A 17896-nucleotide genomic window follows, 5' to 3' on the forward strand; every position below is an offset into this window, starting at 1 on the left:
GTCCATTTAGAAGAATCCTATCACGATGGGCATATAAACCTTAGATGTTCTGACACAGAAAACTTTTTCAAAGTTATATACCAGACTCACAAGTTCTTAAGTTATATCTATTTGGATAATTGATTTGGTAGGAAATTGCCAAGAAGTAAGATTCTAGAAACAACTCTACAAGTTTAAAACAAGCCCTGATTATGGGGCCCAGAAAAGCAAAAGAAACAAGGTTAAAGGACTATAATTTGTAACAAGAATCCCAAATACAATAATGAAAATTATAAAAGAGGAAGAGTGAATATATGCTTTGCCTTAAGTATTCTGACTTCATACTAAAACAATGAAACAGCAATGACTTAGATTTGTTCCTCCTTTTATTGTTGTTGTTGTTGTTGGAGGAGGAGGAGACAAAACTCTGGGTTGTTTGAAGGTATTTTTTTGGTTTGCTTTTATTTTTTAATAAGACCTAAGAGTGAATTTGATCTCTTAAAAAAAAAAAAAATACAACTGTTGACTATGTGAGCATGTTAATGACTCATGATTGATGAATGAGACTAAGACAATAAAGAAACAGAGCAAAATTGATCTCATTAAAGTAGGTAAAACCTACTTTTAGAACTCAGCCAATTAATGCCATATTTTACAGACACTGACTTGTCTGAACACAGTAATGCAGCACAGCCCATTTTATTTTTTAGCTTTGTAAGATTTCTTGTTCTACTAAGTTCAACATACTGTTGAGTGTGTTTTATGAGGACTTAATGTAAAATGTAAAAAAATCAGTAGATAGGCTGGGTAGAGCACATGCAAAAGGCCCTAGTTTCCATCTCCAACACCAAAACTGGAAAGAAATAGATAATGTCTACTATCAAAAAATCGAGAGAAAAATAAAATAAAAAGAGAGCAATATAAGTTTTCTATTCAAAAAATCAAGCATTTACAAGAATGGAAAACTAAAAAGAATTGTAAGTGAGGAGAACTAAGGAAGATCACAGTTTTTCCTATAAATCTGGCAACCCTCTGACTTAAAAACTATGTACATGAATTACTTGAGTAAAAAAGGAGGGGAAGAGTAAATCCACTTGCCTGCCAGGACATATGGTATTGGTATGAATATAGGAGTGTTTTTGAAGACACATTCCCATTCTATTCTGCTGTGCTTCGGTACACACAAAATAAGTCTGGTTTAGTGATACTGGTTTTGTTTTGTGTTTAATACCCCAAAATACAGCCAGGTGCAGTGGTGTACCCCGTAATCTTAGGGATTCAGCAGGCGGAGGCAGGAGGATCACAAGTCTGAGACCAGCCTGAATAACTTAGTGAGACCCTGTCTCAAAATGAAATTAAAAAACAAAATAGGGCTGGGGATATGTCTCAGTTGTCAAGTGTCCCTGAGCTCACTCCCAAGTAGCGCCCCCCCCCACCAAAAAAAAGTGGTGGGGATACAGCTCAGTAGTAGAGCACCTGTCTACCATGCATGAGCCTCTAATTCAAACCCAAGTACTGTTAAAACAAACAAATAAATAAACCCGAAACCCAATTTGCCCAGACCTTGAATCATTCTGTTAAAATAAGATTTAAGAAAAAAACTTTTAAAACAATGTTTTTCTCCAAGAGCCCATGGTTTTACAAAGCAATACTGAAACCTTTAACTAGATGAAAACAAGTAAATGTGTCCATGAAGTTCTGCATTTAAGAGCCAGCTCTTAATCATTTGTCTAGATAAATGGGCTGGGATCCTTGACAAGAAAGTTCAAGGTTGCACCAAGAATGTTGAGTACCAATAACACACCAGCATTTGAGAAGTTAAATGCATAAGTGTATTAAGACACAAAAGTTCTTCATTTCATGACCGTTAGAGTAACTTTTCTAGGATAGGTGAATCCCATGTTACACACCATTTTTGAAAACAGAGTTCTTGGCTTGGAAGGCTGAGGCAGGAAGATTAAAGCCAGCCTCAGAAACTTAGTGAGGAACTAAGTAATTTAGCAAGTAATTTGTCTCTAAATTAAAAAAAAAAAAAAAAAAAAAGGGCTGGGGATGTGGCCCAGTAGTTAAACGCCCCTGGGTTCAATTCTTGGTACAAAAAAAAAAAAAAACCCTATAGAGGTCTAAATCCTAAAGGCTATTTATCAGGTATGAAAGATGATAAATCAAAGAACAAAATTTAAAATATGTGCTTAAAAGGCACAAAAACCTATTCCAGTGAGGCCTTTCTTGCCTACTAAGAAAATGGGTGATCCAAAGACTGGGTATGAAGAAAGCAACAGTTCTTCAAAGAAAGTCCTTAAGAATCACAAATCATCTTTAAAATAAATGTAAAATATAACCACAGTGGCATGAACCTACTGTCCCATCTATTTAGAGAAGCCAAGACAGCAGGACTTTATGGGCAAGGACCAGCCTGGGCAAAATTAGGAAGACTCTGTCTCAGAAAATAAAATAAGTCAGGTGCAGTGACACAAGCTTAAAATCCCACTGCCTCAGTAGACTGAGGCAGGAGGACTGAGAGTTCAAAGCTAACCTCAGTAATTCAGGGAGATCCTGTCTCAAGACAAAATTAAAAGGGGCCAGGCATGGTGGTGCACACCTGTAATCCCAGTGACTTGGGAGGCTGAAGCAGAAGGATTGCCAAGTTTGAGGCCAGCCTGAGCAACTTAGCAAGCAGATGTCTCAAAATTAAAAAAAAAAGGGGGGGGGGGGGCTTCGGGTGTAGCTCAATTCATGCTAGGTTCAATTCTCAGTATGTGTGTGTGGCAGGGAGGCTACAGCCTTTAAATTCTTTTATTTTTAAAAAATATTTTTTAATTGTAGATGGACACGATATCTTTGTTTTTTATTTATTTATTATTATTATTATTTTTTTAATGTGGTGCTGAGGATTGAATCTAGTGCCTCAAACATGCGAGGCAAGCGCTCAACCACTGAGCTACAACCCCAGGCCCCTAAATTCTTTTTTAAAAAATTTTCTGACATAAAGTTGATGTGAACCCCTCCCCGTACCCTTCTTGATGAACATTTATATTTACCCTCTTCTTCGGCAACACTGCCAGTCTCTTACTGGTTCCTTTCTCTTTGCCTTTCAACTGAAATAGATTTATTTTATTTTGTTTTTTGGTACGAGAGATTGAAACATGCTAAGCATATACCATACCACTGAGCTACAGTCCTCCCCAATGTGCTTAATCTTGAAAGAACTTTAGTTAACCATATGTTCTCCCTTTGGATATTCTCTTCTCACCTTCTTTTCACTATCAAACTTCTCAAATAGGCTAATATAGTCTCAAACAGTCAATACCTGGGTTCTTAAAAAAAAAAAAAAAAACTGTTTTTCCAAAGAACCATGCTCTTTTCTTAGTCATTAACCTCAAGTGTGTCATTCTGTTTATTCTAGTGATTACTACTACCTACTTTTAAATTTCCCTCTCCTTGACTCCCACAACAAAAATTTCCCTTTTCTTGGCTTCCACAACTGAACGATTGTAAAGCTTCTTGTAACTCTCAACCACTCCTTCTGTTCCCTGCAATTCCCTCAACAAGGCTCTTTCCAACCCTTAATTGTGAGCATTCCCCAGGGTTTAGTCTTTGGAATCATACTTTTTATTTATACATTCTTTAAGAGGGCTCTACCATTTACATAACTCCAACCATAGCCCTTTTAAACTGAATGACTGTAAAATTTAGATTCAATTCAAGATTTGGTTCCAAATTTATATCCTCTTACTGGAAGTTGTTTGAAATGCCTGGCTGTCATTCAAAACTCAACACAAGCTAAGAATTATATATTTTTGGAAGTAGACTAACAGTTAAGCTTTGACTTCTTTTTCTTCACTTGGTGAAATTCTGTTTCTTCAGCTCAAGCATCATTTTCTCAGGAAAACATTTCCTGGCACTCCCATTAGCCAAATGTCCATGTACCTGTCTTTCTTGGCACTTATCCTAGCTATGATTTTCCATTTATTTTGCGATTCTTTAATGGTCACCTCCTCCACTTGCTGGCATGCTCCCATGGCTTTTGGGAGCAGAGGTCAGGGGTAAGATAATCACCACCTTCCTAGCACCAACCATTAAGTTTCTGGCAGTGAACAAATAATATTTATCCAAAATCCACCAAACCAATAAGCAAAAGCATTCTAAACCATTTCTAGAAATGAGTCCAAATCAGTCCTGCATGCATCTCTACTGCTTCTAGTCTGCTACAGCCCCAGTCTTTACACTTTCAGGTTTTATCAGTGACTCACTCGATTATCGCCTTCAGGTTTTCTTCAATACATATTTGCAAAGTAATTTCTTTAACTATTTTATTATGACATTTTCCTAACCAAAAAAAGTCTTTAGATGCTTCCTACTTTCCTCAAAAAACAAATCTAAGCTACTACAGGCTTTTCACTAAAGGATTCAACTTGCCAAGTACAATAATCTCAGCAAGCCAGGCATGGTGGTGCACACCTGTAATCCCAGTGACTTGGGAGGCTGAGGCAGGAGGATCACAAGCTCAAAGCCAACCTCAGAAACTTGGCAATGCCCTAAGCAATTGGGTGAGACCTTGTTTCAAAATAAAAAAATAAAAAGGGCTGGGGATATGGCTCAATGGTTAAGGGTCCTAGGTTCAGATTCTGGAACCAAAAAAGAAAAGGAAAAAAAAAAAAACATCTAAACTAAAAAGGCCAATTGAGCTGGATGAGGTCCCAGCTATTCCAGAGACTGAGGTGGGAAGATCACTGACAGGCCTGGACAAATAAGAGCCCTTACCTCAAAAAACCTGAACAAGGGCTGGGCACAATGGTGTACCCCTGTAATTCCAGTGGCTCAGAGGCTGAGGCAGAGGATCAAGAGTTCAAAGGCAGGGGCTGGGGATATAGCTCAGTTGGTAGAGTGCTTGCCTCGCATGCACAAGGCCTTGGGTTCAATCCTCAGCACCCCCCCCCCCCGCAAAAAGAAAAAAAAAAAGAATTCAAAGCCAGCCTTAGCAAAAGCACGGCACTAATCAACTCAATGAGACCCTGTCTCTAAATGAAATACAAAAATCAGGCTGGGGATATGGCTCATTGGTAGGTTGCCCCTGATTCAATCCCTGGTATTCTGCCAACCCACCCCCCAAAAAAGGTAAAAGAGGGTCCAGTACAATGAGTGGTGCATGCTTATAATTCCAGTGATTTGTGAGGCTGAAGCAGGAGAATCCATGTTCAAAGCCAGCCTCAGCAACTTAGTGAGACTCTGTCTCAAAATAAAAAAAGCTCAGGGAACATAGTTCAGTGGTAAAGTAGAGTACCCCTATGTTTAATCACCAGTACTGAAGGGGGAAAAAAAAAGGAATTAGTAAGGACTCTAAATGTTCTGTTTTTATCTCCAGTGTTACATTAAATCCAGAAGCATTAGGCAATCTGCCCAAAATTAAAACTATGGAGAAAGGGTATAAGAATGACGTAGTGAAATGAATATGGAGCCTGTCTTACAATGGTACTGAAAAACCATCCTGGATATAAGTTTAAAGCAAATGTACAGGCCAAGGCCTAGAAACCAAGTCAAATGGCAAAGGCACATCCCAGCAAGAAGTCTTTGTAGTTATAGCTGGGCCTGGAGGAGCACACCTGTAATCCCACAACTGGGGAGGGTAAGGCAGGAGGATTGCGAGTTCAAAGCCAGCCTCACCAACTAAGCAACTTAGTAAGACCCCAGCTCAAAAATTAAAAAATACAAAAGGGTTGGGGATGTGATTCAGTGGTTAAACACCCTGGGTACCCCAAAATAATAATAAGTAAAAAATCTCTATAGTTAAGTTTTACCTTAACATAGGAATAGTTCTTACAAATTATCTAAAATAAATTTTTAAATACTTTCTAATAAACTGCCCCAAATCTTAAATAAAAGAGCCAAAATTCTTTCTTCCAGTTTGGGACAGTGGTACACACCAGTAATCCCAGCTATTTGGGAAGCTGAGGCAGGAGGACTGCAAGTTGGAGGCCAGCCTTAACAATTTAGTTAGGTTCTAAGCAATTTTGCAGAACCAAAGGGCTGGGGACATGGCTCAGTGGTTAAGAGCCCCTGAGTTCAATCTCCAGTACCCACCCCCCCCCAAAAAAAAAAAAAAACCAGAAGGAAAACAAGAGAAGAATTGTTTCTTCTCTTTTTGAGGTGCTGGGGATCAAAGTCCAGGGCCGTGCACATCTCAGGCAAGCACTCTATCACTGAGTCATCCCCAGCATGTTTGGGTTTTTTTCCTCCCACAGGTTGGGGATTGTTTTGTTTTTGTTTTTGCAGTTCTGGGGATCCAATGTAGGGCTTCATGCATGTTAGGCAAGTGCTATACCAATGAGCTATCTCCCCAGCCCCCAGCTACAGGGTGAACCCAGGGGGCCTTGTGCATGCTAGAGTAAAAATATCTTGATATGACAAATCAAAGAGGGACACATGAACTTGATCTAACTTGTCCAAGAAAACTGATAGAGCTTGTTAGAGTTCTCACTTGAAGTATATCATATGTGCCATGTGAAGAGTTCTAATGAGGGGCTGGGGATATGGTTCAAGTGGTAGCGCGCTCGCCTGGCATGCATGCGGCCCGGGTTCGATCCTCAGCACCACATACAAACAAAGATGTTGTGTCTGCCGAAAAACTAAAAAATAAATATTAAAAAATTAAAAAAAAAAAGAGTTCTAATGAAGTGTGGTAAGAACAGAACAACTAATCACCTCAGCTTTTAAGAACAAGCGGTTAAATAGGTGAAGAGTATGTGAATTCCACCTTGATGGGGCGAGGGGGGCAATGACAAGGGCTTAAAAAAAAAGGAGCAGTGCTTCTTGACTCCCTTTCCTGCTTGAAAGCAGAAGACTCCAAAGTCCTAGGAAATGAACAGAATCGCAAAATGGGAGAATCAGGGTCTCTGGATCACCAGGTGGTGGACAATCTCCTATAACTTCTTGTGTTAAGTCATAGATATTTGGGGGTTATGGAAGTTAATCTTGCCCTAAATGATAATAAACTAAACAGAAACATTTTATCCTGTATGTTGGCAAAAGGGTTTAGCTCAGAGTTATAAAACAAGTTGACCTTTTTTTAATTTTTATTTTTTTAATGTATTTTTTAGTTGTTGATGGATCTTTATTTTATTTATTGATATGTGGTGCTGATATGTGGTGCTGAGAATCGAACCCAGCGCCTCACACATGCAAGGCAAGCGCTCTACCACTGAGCCACAACCCCAGCCCAAGTTAACCGTTTTGACACAAAATTATACCTATACAACTCTCATGCTAAAAGTAGCTTTCTCAAAGTTGGGCATTAGAAAACAGACTTTAATTTTTTTAAAAAATTAAATATATATAAAATGTGTAGCCAGGCAGAGTGGTGCATGCCTGTAATCCCAGCAGCTTGGGAGGCTGAGGCAGGAGGATCACAAGTTCAAAGCCAGCATCAGCAATTTAACAAGGCACTTAGCAACTCAGCGAGACCCTGTCTCTAAATATAATATTAAAAAAAGGGCTAGGGATGTGTTTCAGTGGTTAAGCACCCCTGGGTTCAATCCTATCCTGTCTCTAAATATAATATTATTGCCAGAGATTAAACCCAGAGGCACTTAACCACTAAGTCACATCCCCAGTACTTTTTTTTTTTTTTTTTTTTTAATTTTGAGACAGGGTCTCACTAAGTTGCTTAGGGTCTTGCTAAATTGCTGAGCCTGGTTTTGAATTCATGATCCTCCTGCCTCAGCCTCCTGAGTTGTTGGGATTACAGGCATGAGCCACCATGCCTGGCTCTATTTCAAATATACTTTCAAATTGAAAGCAAAATATAAAATAGTATAAATTCTTGAAACTTCTTATAATGATTAAAAAACAACTGCCAGACATACTAAAAGCTTTTATCTATACTTAAATAAATAGGTTGTAATAAATCTATTAGTCTTAGTGTGAAATTACAGAATTTCAGTTATTTCAAAACTACCTATGTTGCCTAATTACCTCTGAAAGGTTGACATATTGAAAATATTTTGCACTGTCCTTCATGTGTGACTAAGTTAATATTTATACTCCAATATTACAGGCTATTTCATAGGCTAGAGAAAATTTCCAACCTTAGCAATAAAAGAACAAAAGTCCTTACATACTACTTTCCCTCTGAAAAGCCGTCTCCGAAAACTTCAGTAATTTTTGTATTTATCTGATTTTACACAGGTTTTAAAACAATACAATCAATGCCTTTTATTTCCCAGCTGATAGCACAGCTGTTTTTAGTCATTCCATTTTACAGAGGATGTGTTTTAAGTAATAGAATCTCCAAAAGACAAAAACTTTAATTTTTTAAATAAAAAGAACCATTTTTTTTTCCATCTTACATGTAAGAATGGAGTTTTCCATTGATAGGCAATATATTCCAAATTTAGACATACTTTGAGCCAAAAGAACTAAAGAATGTTTGGCAGAATGGAAATTCTTTTTTTTTTTTTTTAATTTTATTTTAGTTGTCAATGAACACAATATTTTTACTCACTTATTTTTATGTGGTGCTGAGGATTGAACCTAGTGCCTCACAAGTGTGATGGCTGGGGCTATTCTTTACCCAGAGTATTTACCTGCTTGAATTCATAACTTCAACATGTATATATTTAAAAGACTACACAATGTTCTTGACCTTACCCCACAGTTTTCATGCAGGAGCTTTGGAAGAATTATAAAAAATGTATGGAACATTACATTTATTTCACTTTTCTCCTAAGACAGTGAACAATTGGACAATTGTTCTGAAACAATTTCATCTGTAGCAACAAAGAGGAAAGGGAATGGAAAGGCCATTTACAGATAAGAAAATTGAAGGCTTAAAAGATTAATCTGTCCAAGGTCACTGGAAGGTAAGTGAGCTAAGATTTGAATTCAGGACTCTATAGCTATATAGCTATATACAGCTCCAATGCCCACTTACTATACTGCCTTTCCTCTTATCACAAACTCCATATGACTATAGGACCTTATCATCCATCCATCCATCCATCCATCCATCCATCCATCCACCATCTACCTATCTATCTATCTATCTGTCGGTATTTGGGATTGAACTCGGGCACTCACCACTGAACCACATCCCCAGCCCTATTTTGCATTTTATTTAGAGTCTCACTGAGTTGCTTAGTGCCTCGCTGTTACTGAGGCTGGCTTTGAACTCACAATCCTCCTGTCTCAGTCTCTGGAGCCGCTGGAATTACAGGCGTGGCCACATTGATTGGCTCTTCTGTTTATTTTTACTTCATATATAATGATGTATACTCAATAGATTACACTAATTAACATGTGGCAGATTTTGTTCATTATTAAAACTTTCCATTACATCCTCTTCTGCATCCTTAAAATAATTGTCCACTTCATGTTGTTTTCCACAGTACAAGGCTGATCTAGCCAACATAAGAACTCTGTTAAGTGATCTGCAGGCTGACTTTTTTTTTTTTTTTAAGTTGTAGATGGACACAATACCTTTATTTTATTTATTTATTTTTATGTGATGCTGAGGATCAAACCCAGGGCCTCATACATGTGAGGCAAGCGCTCTGCCACTGAGCCACAATCCCATTTCTGCAGGCTAACTGTTTTGTTTTTTTGGTGCTGGAGATTGAACCCAGGGCCTTGCACACAACAGGCAAGTGATCTACCCCTGAGCAACACTTAGGTATTATTTTTTAGTTGAAACCTAAATTACAAATGAAACCTTCCTAGATAAGTACATTCTTTAAACCCAATTTCTTCTGATTTCATTTTTTCTACTTGTATTTTAATTGACTTAGAATTTATATTATAGCATTTGACAGAAATGAGAAAAAATTTTAAAAGAAGACAAACAGGGTGGGGGGATAAGCTCAGTAGTAAGTGCTTGCCTAACATGTGCAAGGCCCTGGAACTAATCCCCAGCACAAAGGGAGGTGGGTGGGGGGAGCCAGGCATGGCAGTACATGCCTACAACCTCAGATATTTAAGAGGCTGAGGCAGGAGGCTCTTAAATTCAAGGCCATCTTGGGCAATTTAGTGAGACCCTGTCTCGAAATAAAAAATTAAAAGGGTTAGGGATGTAGCCCAGTGGTAAAGTACCCCTGCTTTAATCCTCAGTAAGAGTTTAAAAAAAAAAAAAAGAGAGAGAGAGAGAGAAAGAAAAATAAGTTCAAAAGATGAAAAAGAATTTGGGATGGGGGTAAAAAAGATGGTGGAATGAGATGGATATTATTACCCTAAGTACATGTTCACAAATGGTGTGAATATACTTTGTATACAACCAGAGATATGAAAAATTGTGCTATACATGTGTAATATGAATTGTAATGCACTCTGTCATATATGACAAATTAGAATAAAAATTTTTTTAAATGAAAAAAGAATTTATATCCATATTCTCCTCTTAATTTTTCTCATGTATCGTTTCACTTCACTGTTTATCTTGCTTACAATTTTAAATACAAATTACATTTATTATTTTTTTATCAGGAACACAAAAATATTTTTTTTAAAGAGAGAGAATTTTTTTAATATTTATTTTTTAGTTTTCAGTGGACACAACATCTTTGTTTGTATGTGGTGCTAAGGATCGAACCCAGGCCGCACGCATGCCAGGCGAGCGCGCTGCCGCTTGAGCCACATCCCCAGCGCCACAAAAATATTTTAAGAGTCTATTCTCTTTTAATATTTTTTAGTTGTTGATGGACCTTTATTTTATTTATTTGTATGTAGTGCTGAGAATCGAACCCAGTGCCTCATACATGCTAGGCAAGCGCTCTACACTGAGTCACAACCCCAACCCTTGTTCTATTTTCTTTTTAATATTTTTTTTTAGTTGTGGGTAGACACAATATCTTTATTTATTTATTTTTATTTTTATATGGTGCTGAGGATTGAACCCAGTGCCTCACGCTAGGCAAGCGCTCTACCACTGAGCTACAACCCCAACCTTAAAAGTCCGTTCCATTTTACAAGTGTATAGTTCCAAGAATTTAGGTCAGCCCCCATTTTCACTGATTATCCTGATAAAGAGTTACAAGTGCTATTTAAACCTTCAGTGGGAGAATTTACAGGTACTGTAAATACCACACATTCATCTAACTCAGTAAAATTATTAAAGCTGAATGAAAACAGATGCTTGGTTCTTTTCATTCATTGTTTTTAGATTCCAGTCCACACTTCTTGTTTCTCCACACTCTATTTTAATGCAGATAAGAGAGTACTGGCACTGTTCTGAGGGCCATCACTTGAGATTCTTCCTTAAGTTTCAAATTTATCTAACTCAACCAAAGGAAGTCAAAGGAATCACTTATTGACTTCCAGTTTTATCAGAGTACCTTTCCTCTCAAGTTGAAGAAGTTAAATCACTCCTTACAGTTCATAGATTAGGCATGCTGAATGTGTGATCCATCCATTAACAAAATTAAGAGGCATTTAAAAGTGACTAAGTTAAGAATTTTGTTATATGAAACACAGACTTAAGAAGAATGAAAAACTGGGCACATTCTTTTTCTAATCCTCTCAATTGTGTTCCCTATATATGCACATAGATTTAATTTATCCTTCCAGATAGTACTTATTACTTTACAATTTACATTATGGTTTTTAGAAAGGTATCATTTTCGTCAAGACAGTTTTGTTCAATAGAAGCAGACTGCAAGCAATATATGTAACTTTGTTTTCTAGTGGTCACATTTTTTAAAAAGCAAAATTCATTTTAATAATGACTTTTAGCTGAGCCTGGAGGCATATGCTTGTAATCCCAGCTACTGTGGAGGCTGAAGTAGGAGAATGGAAAGTCAGGGATAGCACCAACAATTTAGCAAGACCGTCTCTTAAAATAAAAAATAAAAAAGGACTGGATACAGATTAGTAGTAAAGTACCCTTGGGTTCAGTACCCAGTATTGGGGGGAAAAAAGTATTTCAACATATCCAAAATATCTAAATTACCATTTAAACATGTAATCAATATAAAAGTTGGTGTTATTTTCATTCTTTTGCACTGTCTTCTAAATGAAGGTATCTTACACTTTTTTTAAATATATATATATTTTTTAGTTGGACACAATATTTTTATTTATTTATTTTTATGTGGTGCTGAGGATCGAACCCAGGGCCTCACATGTGCTAGGCAAGCACTCTACCGCTGAACCACAACCCCAGCCCCAGAAGTGTATCTTATAGCACATCTCAATTCAAACTAGCCATGTTTCCGCTGCTCAATAGCTACAAATGCCTGTTGACCCCTACTACGGATAGGACAATCCGAGATTATAAATGCCATGGGGTTAGAGATGAGAGAACTATCTTACAGTTGGATTGACTTGTTTGAGGCAAGGTACTTAACCTCAGTTTCTTCATTTAAAAAATAATAATAAACAAGGCACAGTGGTGCATACCTATAATCCCAGAGACAAGGATCACAAATTGGATGCAGGTCAGCCTCAGCAATCTAATAAGACCCTCAGCAACTCAGCAAAACAGTATCTCAAAATAAAAAACAAAAAGGACTGGGAATGTAGCTCAGTGGTAAAGTACCCCTGGGTTCAATCCCCGTACCAAAGCAAAACAAAGTAAAAAAAGTAATAATAAACTCAAAAAACTTAACCAAAAAAAACAAATAACCCCATCAATAAATGGGCTAAGGAACTGAATAGACACTAAGGAACTGTATAGACACTTCTCAGAAGATGATATGCAATCGATGAACAAATATATGAAAAAATGTTCAATATCTCTAGCAATTAGAGAAATGCAAATGAAAACTACTCTAAGATTTCATCTCACTCCATCAGAATGGTAGCTATTAAGAACACAAAGCGTTGGCAAGGATTGGGGAAAAAAGTACACTCCTACATTGCTGGTGGGACTGCAAATTGATGCAGCCAATCTGGAAAACAGTATGGAGATTCCTTGGGAAACCTGGGATGGAACCACCATTTGACCCAGCTATCCTACTCCTCAGTTTATACCCAAAGAACTTAAAAACAGAATACTAAGTGACACAGACACATCAATGTTTATAGCAGCACAATTCACAATAGCTAAACTGTGGAACCAACCTAGATACACTTCAGTAGATGAATGGATAAAGAAACTGTAGCATATATGCACAATGGAATATTACTCATTTGTGGATGCTGATCGATAATGGAGGTGAGAGGGGAAGCATGGGAGGAATGGAGGAACTTTGGATAGGGCAAAGGGGAGGGAGGGGTAGGAAGGGAAAATGTGTACCACGAATTGAAATGTATTCTGCTGTCATGTATAACAAATTAGAATAATTAAATTTATTTTTTCTTAAAAAAGTAATAAAGGGATGTAGTTCAGCAGTAGAGAGCTTGCCAAGTGTGCCAGGCCCTGGTTGGATTCCTACTATTGCAAAAAATAATGATGATGATGATGATGATGATGATGATGATACCTGTATAATTCCAGTTACTCTGGAAGCTAAGGCAGGACAATCACAAATTCACAGATAGCCTAGGCAACTTAGAAAGACTCTGTCAAAAAAAAAAAAAAATCTAAAAAAGAGCTGGGTATGTACTTCAGTGGTAGAGTGTTGCTTAGCATGAGGGAATCCTTGAGTTCAATCCCTACTACTACTCAGATGTTTTTAACCTTTCACTACACTATGTATATATACATGAGATAGTGCACTATATGATCTCTATTATCCCATTTAATACTCTTAGTACTGTGAGGTTGGTAGTAGTCTGTCTCCCTTCCTTCCTTAAGATTGAACCCCAGGTGCTCTACTACTCTGCTACATCCCCAGCCCTTTTTTATTTTGAGATAGAGTCTCACCTATTTGCCTAAGATGGCCTTGAACTTGTGATTCTTCTGCCTCAGCCTCCCAAGTGGCTGGGATTACAGGTGTGTACCACCATCCCAGGCTGGACAGTATTATTAATTTAGATTAAAAATAGGCTCATTGAAGTGGTAGAACTAGTATTCAGCAAGCCCTTTTTGACTTGGGAGGCTGAGGCAGGAGGATACCAAATTCAAAGCTAGCCTCAGCAACTTAGCTAGCAAGGTCCTAAGCGACTTACTGAGACCCTGTCTCAAAATAAAAAATAAAAAGGGCTGGGGATGTAGCTCAGTGGTTAAGTGGCCCTGGGTTCAATACCCAGTACCCTCCCCCCAAAAAAGAAAATCCCAGAAAACATATTCCATTCATTTCTCTTCAAATGTGCCCAGTTGTTGTTGTTTTTTTTTTGTTTTTCTTTTTTTGTTTTGTGGTGCTGGGGATTGAACCCAGAGCCTTGTGTTTGCAAGCTAGGCAAGCACTCTACCAACTGAGCTATATCCCCAGCCCTGGACTCAATCGATTCTTTTTTTTTTTTTTTTGTCAGATGATCCTTTATTAAAATATTCTCCCATGTACTTAGGTTCTGGTTGTCAGATGATCCTTTATTAAAATATTCTCCCATGTACTTAACTGTGGAAAAGAAATTTTCCCATGTACTTCTTAACTAGCTGGACACTCCACTGCACCACTATTGATGTCATCTATGATGTCATGAGGGTGGCGGCCATCAACATTACAACCCACAGACTGGGCAGTCCCCAGAATCTCCTTAATGGTTCCAGAAAGTTCTCTAGCTAAAGATCGGTGACGCATCTGTCGGGCAATGTTGACAATTTCATCAAAAGTGATATTTCCACTGTGTTTAATGTTTTTCTGTTTCTTTCTGTCTCTTGGTGGCTCCTTGAGGGCTTTTATGATCAGGGCAGAGGCAGAAGGTACCACTTCAATCTGGGCCTGTCTGTTCTGAATAGTCAGTTTCACTGTAATCCTCAGACCCTTCCAATCACCAGTTGCTTTGGCAATGTCATCACCAACCTTTTTGGGAGACAGACCCAGGGGGCCGATCTTGGGGGCCAGGGCAGACGTAGCGCGGACCTCGCCGCCGGTGCACCTCAGGTACACAACTTTGATTTCATTGGGGTCGAACTTGGGCGGCATGGTGGAGGCGGCTGGTGTCGGATGAACCCGGATTCGGGACGACCGAAGAGAGTTGCACCTTGACCTCCTCCAAGCCGAAAGCTCAATCAATTCTTAAACTAAGTGGAAAGAAATTTCCTTTTGCTTTCTTTAGTAACTCCACTTCCTAAAGAATATACACAGGATTCATGGTACTCTTCTTTTAATATTTCTATATATAAAATTAGAGGAAAATTCATTAAATTGGAAATTTAGCTCCCTCACTCCAACAAAAATAGCCTATCTCCAATTTGCATGACATCTTTCTTCCTCTGAAGCATAAAACCACATCCATTAGTTTACTCATCCTCAATCAGTCAACAATGTTTCCTGATCCCAGCACTAAATTAGGTAGACTGGAAAGTTACAAAGATGATACAGGATCTCATTTATATATATTATACCCACAAAGTAAGAAAAATATAGTTATTAAAATTATATCCTTGCTGGGAATCTTAAAGTCAATGGAAGAGCTGGGACTAAATTTTCAGGCCAGTCTAGGTGTCTTTATATACGAACAAGTGAAAGAAAAATAGTACCTACTAAATTAAGCAGACATCAAAATTAGACAAATCTAAGTAACTGTGGATGATACATGCCTCTACACCCTTCTACACACGACAAAGGACCATTGCTCCTATAAATGGTGGTTTCCACATGTCCTTAACGCATACAAAGAGACATGCACTCCTTAAATGGGCTACTTTTTGCCACTGTCCCTAAAAACATCCTGTTTCTGCCACAATCCACTAGCAATGTGTTTGGTCCCCAACATAAGGATCCCAGTTTGAGGAGCCTATACCTATTATCTACCTTCAAAGTCCAAATAAAAGCCAAGCACTCCAACTCAGGAATTTGAGGCAGGAGAATCTCCTGAACCAGCCTGGGAAATTTAGTCAGAAACTCTTTAAAAAAAAAAAAATAATAATAATAATAATAATAATAAAGGACTGGAAGTGTGGCTCAGAGGTAGAGGGCCTCTGGGTTCAATACCCAGTACCACAAAACAACAATGAAAAAAGACCAAGAATCTTAGCTGTAACTACTAGAGGAACAGCTGTAAAATTAAATAACTGTTCCTCTAATCTTCAAGCTATAGATAAGAAGTCATGTAAGAGTCCACATTTCTGGTAACTCTGGAAACTGTTTCCTGATTATGTATATGCCTTTTCTTTTTTTGGTATTGGGAATTAAATCCAGAGGTGCTCTACCACTGAACTATATTCACATCCCTTTTTATTTTTAATTTTGAGACAGTGTCTCACTAAGTTGCTCAAGATCTCACTAAATTGCTGAAGCTGGCCTCCAACTTGATATCCTTCTGCTTTACCTCCCAAGTTGTTACAGCTGTGCCACAGCACCCAGTTATGTATGTATTTGCATCTCCTGAATTACTTTTATATATAACACTAGAGCAAATATCACAGTGGTAAGAAGGAGAAAATTGCCAACGGTAGCAAATTTCTACAAACCAGTCATTTTCCCCAAGATTATTCCCTTAAATAATTGTGATGATACAATATGCCAAATAAAACAATATCAAGGGAGGTGGGGTTTGGCTGGGTGGTAGAGCACTTGCCTAGCATGTGTGAGGCACTGGGTTCAATTCTCAGCACTGAATATAAATGAATGAATAAAATAAAGGTCCATCAATGTCTAAAAAAAAAAAAAAAAAACCAATAACAAAGGGCTGGGGTTGAGGTTCAGCTGTAGAGCGCTTGCCACGCATGTGCAAGGCACTGGGTTCAATCCTCAGCAGCATATAAAAGTAATTAAATAGAATAAAGGTATTGTTTCCAACTATAACTAAGAAAAAAATTTTTTTAAAAAGTATCAATCAACAGCTTCATTCTACTTGACAAAATTTTGAAAGTAATTCTGTGTACCTTCACCTTTGGAAAAAGTATTTCACAATGGAAGAACTCTTGCCTAGCATGTGCAAGGCAAAACTCTGGAGTCAATTCCTAGTATTAAAAAAAAAAATTGAGGGGAGGGGAGGGGGGATAGTAGAGGATAGGAAAGGCAACAGAATACAAAAGACACTAGTATGGCAATATGTAAAACAGTGGATGTGTAACTGATGTGATTCTGCAATCTGTATACGGGGTAAAAATGGGAATTCAGGGCTGGGGATGTGGCTCAAGTGGTAGCGCGCTCGTCTGGCATGCGTGCGGCCCGGGTTCGATCCTCAGCACCACGAACAAACAAAGATGTTGTGTCCGCCGAAAAACTTAAAAAAATAAATAAATAAATTTTCTCTCTGTCTCTCTCTCTCTCTCCCCTCTCCTCTCTCTTTAAAAAAAAAAACAAAAAACAAAATGGGAGTTCATAACCCACTTGAATCAAATGTATGAAATATGATATGTCAAGAACTATGTAATGTTTTGAACAACCAATAATAAAAATTTAAAAAAAAAATGTTTTCTACCAGATTGCCTTCCAAACTTTAACTAAGAATTGTCAAACTGTGCACTTAGAAGCACTATTAAATCTAGAGAAAAATTATCAATGTCTCTTAACTGAATCACACAGCAAGCAATATCAAAGCTAGATCTAATTAAGAGGTATTATTAAAATTACATTCAATCCAGGCACGATGGTGCATGCCTATAATCCCAGAGAATGGGAAGGCTGAGGCAGGAGGATCGCAAGTTGGAGGCTAGCCTCAGCAACCTAGTGGGGTCTTAAGCAACTTAGGCAGAGCCTGTCTCAAAAAATAAAAAAGGCTGGGGATGTAGCTCAGTGATAAAGCGCCCCTAGATAATGAGTGAGAGTGACCCCTAGATACAGAGTGAGAGAGAGTGAGTGAGAGAGAGGGGGCTAGAAGGAGGGGGGAGAGAGAAGAGAGGGGGAGAGAGAAGAGAGGGGGAGAGGAAGAGAGAAATATTTGGACCTCTAAAGGCCCAATCACAAACATTTATTACAGCTTCATATGCTGCCTCAAC

At 38.1% G+C, this 17896-nt stretch overlaps 2 protein-coding genes across 2 annotated transcripts in view; both read right to left on the reverse strand.

Annotated features, from left to right (window-relative positions):
- The window catches only part of Glg1 (golgi glycoprotein 1), a 120937-nt gene that overhangs the window by 101966 nt on the left and 1075 nt on the right, over positions 1-17896 (reverse strand). The window lies entirely within an intron of this gene.
- On the reverse strand, positions 14357-15020 carry LOC124086660 (large ribosomal subunit protein uL11-like). The gene has a single exon (XM_046435082.2). The coding sequence runs from the start codon at positions 14931-14933 to the stop codon at positions 14436-14438; it is 498 nt and encodes a 165-aa protein (XP_046291038.1). The 5' UTR covers positions 14934-15020; the 3' UTR covers positions 14357-14435.

Source organism: Marmota monax, unplaced genomic scaffold (genome assembly GCF_021218885.2).
Source record: "Marmota monax isolate L192 unplaced genomic scaffold, Marmota_monax_Labrador192_F-V1.1 WCK01_AAM20220418_F8-fsc00024, whole genome shotgun sequence".
NCBI lineage: Eukaryota > Metazoa > Chordata > Mammalia > Rodentia > Sciuridae > Marmota > Marmota monax.

What these genes read in the sequence shown, in the direction of transcription:
- LOC124086660 (XM_046435082.2), bottom strand. Translation starts at nt 14,933, where the DNA reads ATGCCGCCCAAGTTCGACCCCAATGAAATCAAAGTTGTGTACCTGAGG.